Source organism: Ochotona princeps, chromosome 3, assembly GCF_030435755.1.
Source record: "Ochotona princeps isolate mOchPri1 chromosome 3, mOchPri1.hap1, whole genome shotgun sequence".
Lineage (NCBI taxonomy): Eukaryota > Metazoa > Chordata > Mammalia > Lagomorpha > Ochotonidae > Ochotona > Ochotona princeps.
This window is the reverse complement of record NC_080834.1, coordinates 13,926,419-13,942,044: the sequence shown is the minus strand read 5'-3', so window position 1 is coordinate 13,942,044 and position 15,626 is coordinate 13,926,419. Positions and strand designations below refer to the sequence as shown.

The following is a 15,626-nucleotide window of genomic DNA, read 5'->3' as shown; positions in this document are numbered from 1 at the left end:
TTTTCTTTAGGACACAGGACTTTTTATTGTTGTTGTTAATGAGGTGAAAAAATAATTAGAAGAATCCTCTTGTGCACTTTGTTGACTCTGCAAACTGGTTCTGCTTCAGAATCCTTAGCCTTCTACATTTACTTGAGTATCATGGATTTTTGCTAGAAGGGAAACACAAGAACTTTGGACCATGCTTCCACATTGCTCAACTAGCATAGTTCTTTAGGAAACCAGCAGCATATGGGATCACCGGCTTCTAAGATGGGAATATTTAATGTAGCTCCAAGGAATACACCACTCCCTTCAGTGAGCTTCATCGCCTGGGAGCTACTCCATTTTACAGACTAAAATATGTGTCCTAGTATGTTCACTATTTTCTCTGGCTCTCAACTTTGTGTGACATTTAGAATATTTAGTAAGCTTACTACTGCTGTCAAATCCCTTTTCCATGATAAAATTCTACCTTAAGGTTTTAATTTCTCTTACGTTATTTCTAAATATGTAAATGCCGAATGATTGAAGTTGCCATGATTAGGAGAGAAAGTAATGAACAAAATAGTGCCTTGACCAGGATTGAATTTGAATTGAAATTTAATGTTTCTTTATATGACTGAGAGAACAATCAGCCATTAGGACACAGAGCAGAATCAGCTGTCATTTTTGACAATTATAAATCAGCTTCTCTAATGCCTTGTAATAATAATAATTTATTTTTAAACTGTTGAGTAAAATGCATAGAACAAATTTTTTGAGCTTCAAAATAGCATAGTATTTTTTGAGCTAATATTTGGTAATATCAGCATCATGGATTCTGACTCTAATTAGAACTTTCTTCAATTTTCAGAATGATACAACGATATCTATAAATTGACTCTTCAGAAATAGAAAAAAGTTGGTGTTTGCTGGATTTGGCAAGAAGAAAGCGTTAACAGCATTTGACTACAGTCCGTCAAACTTGAGTCTTGCTGCCAGTTAATGAAAAAAAGACTCAAGGAGGGACAGGCTCAGCTTCCTCTTCAGACTGGGTACGTTCCTGACCCATCTACAGACGAAGGGTTTTACTTCTTTATCTACTCATTTCTTTACTGTTCATCTCATTATGTGACAACAAGAGTTCCAACAGAACAAGAGCATCTTTGTTTGGAATTTCTACAGCTTAGAAAGTATACATAACATAGAAACTAAATGAACATCAGTCGTATGAAAAAAAATGAAGTTAAATTTGAAAGGATGTCATTCCAGTCACTTTAATTTCCATAGAACTTCTATTCTCAGCTCAAGTCCTGTGCAATTTCTCTCAATCTGTACTTTGGGGACGTGAGAAAAGCTCTCCCTAAATTTAATCTCACACTGCACAAACACCTCAGCTAAAGGACTGTAAAATCCCAACATATTCTTCCCCAGGTGGGTATAACCTGGAAGATTTTTCAGTTTGAATACTCTGTAATCTATATACACAGACCCTGGGTCATTTTTTTCCTGCTTTCAGTACAACGTGTTCCTCTTCACAACCCAAACCCTTTGTCACCACCTCTGAATTTTTTATGATGTCCCAGATGTTTTTAAAGGATTTATTTTTTTAGAAAATCAGATATACAGAGAGGATGAGAGACAGAGAGGAGGATCTTCCCTCCGCTGATTCTCTTCCCAAGCGGCCTCAGTGGGCAGAGCTGTATTGATCTGAAGCCAGGAGCCAGGAACCTCTTCCAGGTCTTCCATGCGTGTGCAGAGTCCCAAAGCTTTTGGCCATGCTAGACTGCTTTTCCAGACCTCAAGTCGGGAGCTGGATGGGAGCTCTAGCCGCTGGGTACCAATCTGGGCCCTATGTCTGAGATTTTTTTTGTAAGCATGCTCATTGTCTTCATAACCCTGGCCGTCTTCCTTTCTACTCTGCTCTGCAAAATGACCTGGCGTTCCCAATCTGCAACTCTCGCCTCACCTTCTGAGGCTCTCAGCTTCCCGTCCCAGGGTTTTCCTGCATTTTCATGTAAGCCCTCAAACGCCTTGTTTGAGTAATCACTTCATTGATAGCTGAACAGACAAGTAAAACAAGCCTTTCCTGGAGGGTGTGTGCACCTGTGGGTGTGATGGCCCAGAGCCCTGTCACTGCACACACAAAATATATCTAGATTTGGAAACCACATAGTTCAAACCTACTCCACATTCTCATACAGACACCAGTATAGAGCACAACTATATCTACAGGTGAATCTCACTAATCCTCTGCCTGGGGTGCTGGCATCCCACATGTGTTCTCGTTTGTGTCCCAGCTGTGTCACTTCTGATTCAGCTCCCTGCTAAGAGCCTGGAAAAGTAGCAGAAGATGGCCAAAGTCCTTGCACCCCTGCACCCTTGTGGGAGATCCATAAGAGGCTCCCGGCTCCCAACTTCAGACCTGGCCAGGTCTGGTTGGGACAGGCATTTGGGTGTCAACCTGAAGAAGGAAGATCTGTCTCCTCTGTACCCCTCTGAAACTCAAGTAAAACAAATAAATGATTATTACAAAAATCTGAATAGGCCCGGCGTGACTAAAGTGACTAAAGTCCTCGCATTGAACTCACCAGGAACCCATATGGGCATCAGTTCTAATCCCGGCAGCTCCACTTCCCATCCAGCTCCCTGCTTGTGGCCTGGGAAAGCAGTCAAGAACAACCCAAAGCCTTGGGATCCTGCACCTGTGTGGAAGACCTGGAAGAGGTTCCGGGCTCCTGGTTTCGGATTGGTTCAGCTCCAGCCACTGCGGCCACTTGGGGAGTTGAACCGTCAGATGGAAGATCTTCCTCTCTGTATCTCCTCTCTGTATATTTGCCTTTCCAATAAAAATAAATAAATCTTTAAAAAATCTGAATGGGAGTTCATGAGAAATAAATGCCTGCTGTTGCAAGGGATACAATTGTGTCAAAATCCACTTCTGTCTTTTCAGGTTTTATTAGTTACTTTCTTCAGATCATCAGAACTCTGGTTCTCTCATTAGCTAGACAGATCTGGCACGAGAGATTCCTTGGTGAACTGCTTTTGATCAAACTGTTCTCCTTATTGAGAAAATGAGACTGTTTTGGATAGCCTGTCTTTCATAGGTTAATTATTGGCAATTTCTCTATAGATAGTTCATGGGATTCTATATAGACTCTGATTCCTAAATAGAAAAGGCAGAGAATATTTGCAATTTTCTTGTATTTGGGTTTAGCACTCATGTACTCCCATGGGTGTTAGTCAGGATACTGAGACAAACAAATATGGATAAAAACATGTTCTAGGATGAATTCATTAGAGTACTAAAAGCCAAAGGGACCACCAAAATCTCACTGGACAAAGGACGAAAGGGCACTTGTAAAGATGTGTATAAGAATTGAGATCTACCTGCCTGTTCTTTCTGAGCAGCCACTAGCCACAGGCTGTACTTTCAGTTTAGCCAAATACCTCAATATTCTTTTCATTATTGCCAAATAGTGCAATAGGGCCAACAGATCCATTAGTAATTAAGCCCCATCCATTCCCCCCCCATAGGTTTTCTCTGGATTTTACAGCTTGCCTCCAGAAAACAGATTAGATCGGCTGTCTGATTAAATACTAGACTTTCACAAGTGTATTAGAAGGATCATCTGAGGTCATAAGACATTCAAAAGAAAAGGGTGAATTGTCTCATGTCTGAGGACCAAATTAATTTTGGAAAAACATAAAATGAAAAACTTGAACACTTCATGTAATGACATAGCGCATAAAATTCATAAAGCAAATGCTGTGTTATTACATGCGGCATATACTACAAACTGCACTTATATGTCATTAAAGTTTTATAAAAAGCAGTCAGACTAATGACATGATATAGACTCCAACAATGTTGACAAAGGAAAGGATAAAATGTTTCAGCAGAACTGCTGGAGCCAACCATGCCTGAGTCCTCCCCAGAACTTTTCAGCTCAGGGAAACAAATAAGCAACTATGAAGATTAGGTTAGTCAGAGGTTTGTATTGTAATTAACGTTTCTAACTAACAGTGGATCTTTCAATCATTTTACTTCCTTGGGTCTCCATTTTCAACTTTGTAAAACGACGACATTGACTAAATCATCTAATATTTTATTTAGTTCAAATGTTTTAGTATCAATATCCTAAATTATTAAAGAAAACATAAAGCTCGTTCATGCAAAAAACACAAGAATATTTATCTTTGGACTTCAATTACTTTGGGATATATTCAGTTATTAAGTAAGGCAAAGCACAGAACTGAAAAAGAAATGATGTATTTACATTTAGATTGCAAGAAATACTACATGTATTACTAAAAAATAACATTTAAAACTTCAAAACACAGTTTATGATAAACTTGAGAAGTAGAAAGGTCTTTTAGTAAAAGAAAAAATGGTTTTTGTCTTTAAGAAATGGAGGTACAGTCCTTCAAATTTGTGATTACTTATGACACAACGCATTTTATGATTTTTATAGCCACACAAATATCACAATATTAACATTTTCTTCTGAGGGCGTCAAAGGCAAAAATAAGTGCGTCTGTAAAGTGAAACAGGCTTTCTTATTAACTGCAGGTGCTATTATCACTGTTGATAGGAAGTTTTGTTTTAGGGTATGGAAAGTGAGTTCACTGGATGAGTTCCTCTGAAGGAGAGATTAAGAGGATCACAACAAATGGGCTGGGTTAATAGTTCATAATTTAATGAGGGAGATCGATGATTATGGCTCTGATGACTCAAATGGGCTGTGATCCCACCTGCTCCGTGGATGTTCAGAATCTAAATTCCACCCATGAACACGAAACTCCTGGCCTGGAGTGACAGGCAAAGAAACTAAGCTTCTCACCTAGCATGCCAAAATATTACTCATCCCATATCAATCCCTGAATCTTCTCTTGGTTAGTTTGATTAACATAATTCATTTACATTTTTCATTAAAATTATTTCTTCAATAAAATAATGCAGAATGTATCCAATGGAACCCACTGAATGTGTCCATATTTGCCCTACACTGTGAGCAAAACCTAGTCACGAAGGGGATTAAAAAAATGAAGATGTACAAATGATTTGTGAACTGCTTAGGACCTCTTGATGGTAGGGTTCATCTTTCTCAGGAATCAAGGTGAGTCAACAGGAAGGGCCTCTATGCAGCTGATTCTTCTCTCCGCTTTCCCTTCCTCTCCTCCGGCCACTCCCCCATTCAGACACTCATCCAGGAATCCAGCTACTTGATCACTTCCAAGAGACGGAAAGGAACAGGGTACCTGGAGAGTAGTGATCGTCCAGAGAAACAGTGTTCCTCCCAATTAGTTTCTAGCTCTTCAGAAAAGAAAATTATATTAAATGAAAAGTTATACTGAAATCCAGATGCTGAAGAATGTCTTCATATAACTCAAAGATCCCGGAAAGATTTTTGTAAATGAGTGACAGTAGACTTGTATTTAAAGGGTGAAGAGGAACGGTAGAAGGTGAGTTCTTTCTCTCTCTCACTCTCTGTCCTCTCTCTGTTTTCATGTATGTTTGTGTCTGTGTGTGTGTGTCAGAGAGAGACTGAGAGTGTTTCCTCGTAAGGATAACATAATAAAAAAAAACTGTGAGAAAACCAGTAAATACCAGTGATGCATTGATGTAGTGATATATAGATCCCGGGTTTGTAATTTCTCCATCACTTTTTATCTGATAATCATATCCATTTTTATCATTTTTCCCATGAAACAATAATGCACTAAAAAGAGTTTATGGAGATTGAATTTTTCAGAAATAGCAAAGTGGCAGAGAAACTGGAGTAAACTCCTGTTTGACAACTGACTGAAGATTCCAAGGAAACTAAATTAGTAGTTATCAGTAGCAATGATTGGAAAAGAGCATCAAATATCATCTCCTTAAGAAGGAATAGATTTGTAAAAGCTGGGAAATGTGCATAAATACTCAGGTAAATCCCTTTCAAGCCTAAGTAATGTATAGATTGAATGCACTTCTTAATGAACTTCAGATATAATTATTCACAAATTTTTTTAAATCCTAAAATTCACGTGGAACTGGAAAAGAGCCTTAATAATCAAAATATGTACAATGTTTTCTAAAAAATAAACATTTACCAATTTAAAGGATAGAATAGATCGCTGAGAAATAAACTTGAGTATTTATGGTCAATTGGCTTTTCAACAAATGTGCTAAGATTGCATAAACGGGTAAAGAATAGTCTCTAAGTGAATGACAGTGTTTAAACTGAGTTTTCACATTGAGAAGAAATATAAACAGATCTGAAGGGGAACACAGACTGTAAGACACTATGAGTAATAAGAAGAGACTTTCATATCCCATTTTTAGCCCTAAAGAGACCTAGACAGAAAAAATCAATATGGAAGCGTTGCAGTTACACTGATTTAGAACCAATGGATGAATACTCTACACAGTGTCCCATTCCACAGCAGTAAAATACACACTTCCTTCGAGTGAATGTGGGACATCCTCCAGGATGGATGATCCATCAGGCCACGGAGCAAGTCAATACACTTAACAAGACTAATACTACTTCAAATCACTTTTCTTGTCACAATGAAGTTGGAGATCAGTAACAGGAGAAAAACTTGCAAAACTTGTGGATATGTGTGAATTGCATAAAGTGCTTTTGAAAAAAATCAATGAATCAAAGAAAAAATTAAAATAAAATTATATGTTCTTTTAATACATATTATATTTCACAATCCATATCATATATTATATAACATGTAATGTATTAAAATACGTTATAGAATATATAAAGATATACAATGCAATATGTATTACTTTAATATATATTATTTAATACATTGTATATAATTAAGAGTTATGTCTAATATATAATTCAGAATAAATATCATTACATATATATTACAAGAGTATATACACATGGAGAGAGAGAGAGAGAGAAAGAGAGAAAGATGAGAAAGTGGGAGAAACTTGTATAAATAAGTTGGTTAACCTAGATTAAGTGGATGAATTCCTAGAAGCATGCAAGCCCTGAGACTGAATTGAAAGTAAAACAGCAGAACTGACCAGTAATTCATAACATTCAATGACTAACAAAAATCTTTAAAAATGATAAAAGTCTAAGGAGCCGATGACTTCACAGATGGATTAAATCAAACATTTAAAGGAGAGCTAATGCCACATTTTGCTCAAACCTAATTCAACAAGTCTAAATGAATGGGATTCTTTCAAACTGATTCTTATGAGACCAGCCCTGTCCTGGTACCAATGACAGCCAAAAGGACGATAAAAAGAAAGAAAACTATACAGCAATATCCTTGATGATCAAAGATGCAAAAATCCTGAAGGAAAAATGAACAGAGTTCAACAACACATTAAAAAGATCAATCACTATGGCCAATCGTGGTTCATATAAAAAAATCCCAATTGATGATAGCAGATATAAGTAAGATCAGTTAAAATTCCTCAATCCATTTCAAATTTGTAACAAGAAGCAGCTGGACAGCTCTTTAAGTCAAAGCTGCACCTCACACATGATCTAGATTGTACTGAATTCCAACTATCCACACCTATTTGATAAACAGCCTCTGATAATATGTTGCACATATTCTTTTTGTTTCAGTGTTTTGTAGCTACTCACACAGAAGAAGAAACTTATTCTGCTATTCAAACTTAATAAACATTTTTAGTTAATTTTAACTAAGAAGTAATTTCAGTCACACCTTCATACTATGACCCTTGACAATTATCCAAGGTAAACTTAACTTCTGAGTCATAACGTAATTATGAGGAAAACATACACCGAACTACCAACTTTCCAAGTGTCTAACTGCATACTGATTTTATCTGTTGTTTAATAAGCAAGAGAATGTCAACATCACCAAAGCAGGATTTGCACGTGAGACAGAGAGGAAGACGAGCCTCCAGCATGTACAGAACACCCAGCAGCTCTGTGAGGTGCACAAAGGCATCAGAAGACCGATGCTGCCGACTATACAAACCTCTGAAAGTCCTAACGGAAGGCTTAGGAGGGTGCAGCCCAGTACAACACAATATTGATGTGACCAGGTCAGACCCATCTTTGGTCATCATTGCTCTGCCCTAGACCATTACAAATCTGTTCACTGGTTGAAAGATTCAATCAACAAGTGAATTAAAACACCTGTAATGGACTTTTCAAAAGGGCCCTTATGTTTTATGCATTAAATCACAATACAGAACCCTCCAATGTTCTTATTTTTCAGAAATACCTTCATTATTTCCTTGAGATGTTCATTCCATCAGTGGTAGCTAACCAATATTTATGATTTTAAGTGTTTTTCCTGTGTAAACAATACAAAAGGGCTAAATTCAAATTGGCTTTGATATTTTTCATCATGCATACATTGACAACAGATTATTTTGTATTTTCTTTTAGCTGTTTCTCTTTTCTTTTAAATTTACCTCTTTATATATTCCAGTGCATTCATAGTAGTCTCTAGAAGGAAGGCCAAGCCAAGATTGGTCAATCTACAACAAAAATGCATACAAGAAAATAAATTATTCATTTGATGTAGAACAGCTGGACCAAATACAAGCAGGCCTAGGTATGTGCAAGATGCTCATCTTCTTCCTTTCTATAAGGGTAACAGTCAGATACTGAGTCTGCTCAACAGTGATTTCCAGCAACTTGTCAATGTTACACGGATAGGCAATTAGATCATCTGAAAGATGGTGCTGCAGACATTCAAGGAAAACCAAAGAAATCTTGAACAAAAAGTGTGCAAAGCAAGTCTAATGCAGAGCAGAAATGCAGGTAAGTGAAACTATATGTGGGTTCAGGACTAGGGAGTTTATGAATTCCGCTTATACAGGGCTTCTCAACTTCCTGAGATTCTCACACGTTCCCCTGGGAAGTCTCTTACCCACTCCCATTCTGGATTGGGACCCCTTTACTGGTGGTAGTGGATCATACCCTCCAAGAAGTTGCAAACCTCTGTGGAACTGTGGAAGTTTGGAAGCTACAGTAAATGTTGCTTAGAAAGATGGATGATACTCTGCCTCATCTTCTCAAAAATCACCCTTTCCAGAGCTTCAGGAGACCCGGAGAGCACTTGGTGTGTGAGAGGCAGTTCAGCTGTGCTCAGTGTGTCCGAGTCCACCTTCCCCGCCCACTCTCAGCTTTGTGACACCCGTCTTCACTGCGTGGTCATTTGGATGCAGAGGCAACCCAGAACATTTCACGGCAAATCCTTGTGGCTGTGAAGTGCCCACACCAATACAGACGACAAATAACGCAAAGGAACACTTTGGGGGTAGCCAGAAAGGTTCCCACATGGGTGTCTCCACGTGGAAGGCTGGCTGTTCTCCTTTTCCAAAGCGCTATCAGAGTTTATTCCATTCCAAACAGATTTCACTAATCTCATCTTAGGTGACACCTAAATAAATGGTTTCCATTAAAAAAAAAAATCTAACAAAGCCATATTTCCTTCCCTGAGCAAGCAGTGCAAGTGTTCTTTAGTAAGGAACAATGCTGCCAGTCTGCCTGCCATGCTGGCATCCAATATGGCTGTCAGTTTGAGTCCAGGCTGCTTCACTTCTGATCCACTTCCCTTTTAATACAGGAGGGAAAGCAGCAGAGGATGGCCCATGTTCTCAGGGCTCTGCACACACGTGCGAGGCCTGGAAGAAGCTCCTGCTCCTGACTTCAAACTAACTCGGTTCTAGCTGTTGCAACCATTTGGGGAATGAACCAGCGGATTGATCACACGCTCTTTGTCTCTCTGTGTGTCTTTCTCTCTCCTTCTCTCCCTAATTCCCTAAATCCTTTAAAAAAAAAAAAAAAGGAAAAAAATTTCAAAATCTCTTCTCTGCAGTTAGAAAAATCTTGGTTTCCAGGCTCTCATTACTTATATAAACCAGAGCATGCTTTTTTAAAAAAAATTATAAAGTGATTGTGTGCCTTTTCTGAGTAGGAGGGTCATGGAGTCCCTGCTATCATTTATTTAACGAAGGGAAAAGTGTTTAAAACAAGGGTAGTGTAAATGAGATAAATGTTTAAAACAACATGAAGAGAATGTTTTCAAACTTGTGACAGGGCAAGAATTTATTACAACCTAGCTCATGAAATTTAAATGAAAATATGTATGAAATTCAAATATCAGGAACAACGAAGTGCATGGAAGTTTCACTGCAATTTAAAGATAGCGCTGGTTGTCAGTCATACAAACTTACATGAATTATATGGTTCGTCGAGTTCTTCTCATCAGTACCAACAAAGAAAGTAATGAGAACGCCTTTCCCATACTTAGAATTCAGCTTTGCAATAGATTTCTCAGCTGACCAAGAAGTACCTAAAGCAACAACAGGTAAGATACATATTAAAAGTTATAGCTTATTCATATGACACTACAAAATGAAGCAGGTGTAATATGCCGATTTTTTAAAGAAGAATGAAGATGCCTTTACCATATGTTTGTTCCCAGTTTAGTGTCGCTACTGGCCATCCATATATATCTGGTAACAGCTGGAGGAGAGGCTGTCCTCCTCTACTGTCAATAATAGCTTTGAAAAAAATGAAAATGAATTTAAGGTGAACTCTACACACTTTGGCACAACATAAGCAACAGTCCCGATGAACTAAATCAAGAACACTTACTTTCATTTATGCAAGACCTGTATAATGTTTTTGCTTTCTGCACTGCTACTATATCTTCCGTTTTGGGCTCCTGCAGGACATCTGAAATAGGACATTTAATAGAATGCATCAACATAACTGCTCATCTGCAATGATATAAACATTTCCAATGCAAACTCCATTAAAAAAATAAAACTAGCTTTTCTCAAGATCAGTGTGTTCACTCCCTGTGTAATCTAAAACCCCCAGGGAATCCAAACTCTTCCAGATCATCAGTCCTAGCTGAGAACTGGGAGTTAGTGTCCTTCATTAACAATGAGAGTCTTTTGGACCAGATTATCTCTTTGGGAATACTGGTGTGTACCATTCTGCTTTACGTAAGTAACTTCTCTTGAAATTGAGATTTAAAAAAGAAAACAAATAATCATAGAGAAGAATTTGGAATTGAATATAGTCCTTTTCACAGCCAGAAAAGTAATTTCTTGTGTGAGTGAACTGCTCATGCTGAAAATGAATTGTTCTTTTTATTTGCATACTACAAAAGCATAAGAAATTAGTTTTGTACAAACTAACTTCTAGAAGAGAAAAGAATGTGGAGATAAGAGGGATAGTTCATGCATTTTTAACTTACCACATCAATGCACTCTAAGTCAGATCTCAAAAACACCCTGAAAGGGCTTTAACATAGTTAGGGAAGGAGACCATCAGGTCGTAATGGCAGTCATTTAAATTCTTTTTTTTTTTTTCTGTAAAATGGCAGGAGGAATGCTACAAGATGTCAACATATCTAAAGCTGTGTCTGGCACAAGTCAGTGTGACTCACAGGTGGTATGCAAACCCTGAAGGAATGGCCAACTGGAATCTTGTGATATTCCTTGCAATGGCTAACAGCTGTTTCCTTACAAATGGATCTACTAAGAGAGAAATCTTGGACACACAGACACAATCTCCACTAACCTTTCAAAATGACTTCTAACTCATCTTTTAAGATGTCAAAGTTACTGTAACGTGAGCTGGTCTCCGGGATGACTTTGCGTTTCAGCCAACCGCCACAGGCATACTTGAAAAAGTCTGTGCAGGGCTCAGCAGTATCATCCATGTTCTCAATCAGTCGAGCAGCTAGAAGATCAGAAAAAGGACTTGATCAAATGAAGGATGCACTTCTCATGTATTTTCTAAGGTGAAATAAGAGGCATGCTGTTCCCACTCCATGGTCACATCGATTCAAGAGGAATGTACCTGATTCTCCTATACTGTGGTTGTTCTGCTTTATTCTTGAATGATCTGGGTCCTCTCACCCTAATTCCCAAATACTACCCTCTCTTAAAAAAAGGAATTTCTTGCTGGTTCTTCAAAAGAGCATGCCTTGGCCATGCTGAGCCTGGGCTTTGAATTATGCTTTTACTCAATGATATCGTCAGTTGCTCACTGCTTTTTAGGGTGCTGTGACTTGGGAGTTTGTCTGAGACTACAAGGAATAAGAGACTCCCAGATTTCTGTCATTTTAGTAAAGATCTGAGACCACAGTACTCCTTGGAGAATCCTCACAGAATTTTTGCAATTAAAATTTGACATCCAATTTACATTTGTTTATGTAGTTTCTCTTATAAAATTGTAAGCTGGTTAGTTTTTCTTATGTCCACTCTTTCATCTTTGAGAGCTGTGTAGAAATACAAATGAGCTAATAGTTTTTATAACATGCAAATCACAGACTGTTAGGTGCTGTGATTGCTAGAAATATGAATCAATTACTATTATTGAAAACAAAAACACAGCTCAATGCCATGGTGACATCTGCCGCTCTCCTCCCCACTTCCTTTCCCTTGCAAGTGGAACTCTTTGGCAGTAAAAACAAGACAGCAATTGAGAATTCATCTATAGAAAGAGAGTATAAGCTTTTAAATGAGGTTTTGAAAATACCTCACTTTCTGAAGTAATTCATTAATTTAAAACTTCAGACAATAGCTGAGCCATGTGAATCTTCCAACTCGTGTTTAGTAAATTTGTTTTCCTGATAAACTTCAAGAGCCTACTTTGACTATCTTTTGCACACATTTATTTATTGGCCACTTTAGAAGTCTGGTCTTTAATACTGAATTATATATTTTCCCCAAACAATTATTCCTCTATTTTCTCTAATTTTTATGCTCTGCTGTACAGTGCAACTGCCATCACAGGTTTCCGAGACTGGAGCATTAGGTGAAGCCGACTCCTCCCTTCTCTCCCTGGCCCTTGGACTTAACGGCAATTTCTTCACCTCTGTTCCATACTTCTTCTCTCCCCGTGGTCAAGGTCAATGTAATGTCCATTTTCACTCTCTTTTGATTGGAAATCATCCAGCTATTCATCCTGGTAGTTCTATACTGCCGCTTTAAATATTCTGCATGTTTTTCAAAGACTAAATTTCCCCAAAGACACTTTTTCATGGGTCACAGCCTTGTCAAAATGCCAGTGGCTGCTTGTTTCTTCAGTTAAACTGCAAACTCTTTAACTTTGCCTCAGAATCATTACCACACTGAACCCGTACTGCTCCATCCCTTTTGCCCCCTGTTTTCATAACAACTCTGTTTCAAACAGTTGCACTAGGCCAATGTGCCACGAACACTCTCAACGCACTCCTGGTCTTCATCTTTACTGCTGGCCTTCTTACCTCCACCCTGTTTTAACCAGGCTCCCATTCTTTCCAAATATCTCTCATTATTGAAAGCTCAGTCCAGGTCCCATCTCTACCCTGAAGCCTCCGAGACTCCACAATTCACACAGTTCTTTTACCTGAAGTCCTGGGAGCTCATGGCCTCACCGTACTGATAATGTATGGATGCTTCTGCTGTGAACGTCACTGTGGACTCCTACGCTATCTCCCTAAGCATTCTGTTGGTGTCACTAGCAGCTTTGTGTTACCACCATCCAACACCTAGATCACGGAGATGTACTTCTGTTTACACGTTTCTGAGTCATTTATGGGTCGTCTTAGTCCTCGTCTTTCACACACCCAACCCTTGCCCCCACAACATTTCACCACCTCCAGAGCTCATTCCAGTCTCCCATCCTCATTGCTTTCATTCTCTCTCAAGCTCTTTTTGAGACCACACTACAGTTCTGAGCCTCTGCTTACCCAGACCGATCTGCACTCCACGGGAAGAGAAACACTAAAATATTTCTGCATAACATCGACCATTCCAAAGCTTCCACTGCAGTCAAATTTCCATTTCTTTATCATATTCTACCTCAGCTGTGTCTAATAAAGCCTTTCTCCTGCTCTTTCTCAGTTGGACCATGTGGCCCAGGTAAATGAGCACATTTGCCTTCTGCTGTAAAGCATCTTGCGGTGCCTTGGCCCAGGTTACTACAGCCCCAACATCTACAGTCATTACAGATAAAGAGCAGAAAACCAGGGGTGGCATCACGGCACCGGAGTCAAGCTGGTGTCTGACATCACAACATCCCGTATGAATGTTGTTTCAGGTCCCACCCAGATCTCTGTTAACAGCAGATCTGGAAGAGCAGAGGAACAGGGGCGAAGGACTTGGTCCTCTTCCTGCCATGTAGGAGACGTGGATAGAGTTCCAGGTTCCTGACTTCAGTCTGGTTCAGCCCTGGCTATTGTGGCCACATGAAGAATAATCTGCAGTCAGAAGATCCCATAGTCTCTATGTCTCCCTCTCTGTAACTCCGTCTTTTAAAAAAAGAAATAAAGCTTTAGGAAAAGGAGGGGCCAGCATAGTGGCTTTTCAGGCTAACCCTCCGTCTACAGCACTGGTATAGTTCCAGCTTCTCCACTTTCTATCCAGCTTTCTGCTTATGACCTCGGACTCCTGCATTCACATGGGAGACCTGGAAGAAGTTCCTGGTTTCTGGTTTTTGGATTGGGTCAACCCTGGTCATTGTGGCTATCTGGAGAGTAAACCAGGAGAAGGAAGATTTCTTTTTATCTCTCCTTCTCTCTCTGTAAATCTGTCTTTCAAATAAAAATGAAGAAATCTTTACAAAAAGTTAAGGAATGATTTTGTAATGGTATAGAAAAAGCGGTGATTTCCTTGGGCTCTGAAGGGAATGAGCTAGAATGACAGAGAGAAGAGAAAATAAAGATACTAAAACAGAGGATTTTATGTAATGTGAAAAAGCAGAAAATGGAACCTGAGTGAAGTACTAACGAAAGTCATTATAGGAACACACTTTTAACTATTGCACATAACTCTTGGTTTTTAAGATACTTTAAAATTTTTAAGCTGAATGTTGCAAAGGCTACTGCCATTTGGGGAGCAGTTCTATTATCTTCCCTCTCGCGGGAAATGGCTGGTTTATGTTATGACACCACAGAATAATCAACTTCTACTCAGGAGAGTGGTGAATAGGCAATGAACAAGTGAAACGTGTCAGAAGAGTTATGTACAAGTCTTACTGTCGTTGGGGAGATCACATGACCTTTCAATGCCCTCCGTCTAAGACAGGTGCTGGTTACAGTTCCACACTGCTGAGTGCAAACCCTCACATGTACCTGCAGCTGTACTTCCCACACCTTCCATTAGGAGAAAAGAAGAAAAAAGATAGTGCTTCCCTCTTCAGGTGAGTTTGCTCACCTGACATCCCCAAATCTGAATTACTTGTTCCTGCACCAGGAATCAAAGAAGGAGGATTCAATTACTGAGGGATCTGCCAAGAAAAGACCAGAAGAGGCAACTTTGTTAACTCCTTCCTGCACAGCTTTATAAATGTGGCTTTAACCAGAGAACGGGTCTAAGCATGCATGCTCCCAACCCTTTCAGTGTGAGATCTCTATTCTGATGACTATTTTGGGGCCATGGTCCAAGGCAGGGCAAGGGCTAGCACTTTTATGCTAGGACTTTGATCAACCTTCCTTTAATCTCTTATCATGGATTTGACTCTGCTTTTGCACCTCATCCTCCGGACCTCCTCCGTGGTGACTTCCCTTTGAAGTCAGGGGTAGACTGTGGGTAGAACAGCCATAGGAAACAGACGCACCACTGTCAGATGGGCTCTAATTGTTTTGCTGCTTGGTACTTTGTTTTGAATTACTCAACAGCTCCACGCAGCCACACCTGGGCTCTTCAGATGTTT

The 15,626-nt window shown here is 39.2% G+C and overlaps 1 protein-coding gene across 3 annotated transcripts in view; it reads right to left on the bottom strand.

The window, feature by feature from the left end:
- The window catches only part of MME (membrane metalloendopeptidase), an 85,307-nt gene that overhangs the window by 39,882 nt on the left and 29,799 nt on the right, over positions 1–15,626 (bottom strand). For all 3 annotated transcript variants that reach the window (XM_058661466.1, XM_058661467.1, XM_004598085.3), the window contains exons 4-8: positions 11,505–11,666; positions 10,569–10,649; positions 10,379–10,474; positions 10,145–10,263; positions 8,375–8,440 (exon numbers count right to left, since the gene is read on the bottom strand). In XM_058661466.1, the coding sequence (XP_058517449.1) occupies positions 8,375–8,440; positions 10,145–10,263; positions 10,379–10,474; positions 10,569–10,649; positions 11,505–11,666 (524 nt within the window). The remainder of the gene's footprint in view (positions 1–8,374; positions 8,441–10,144; positions 10,264–10,378; positions 10,475–10,568; positions 10,650–11,504; positions 11,667–15,626) is intronic.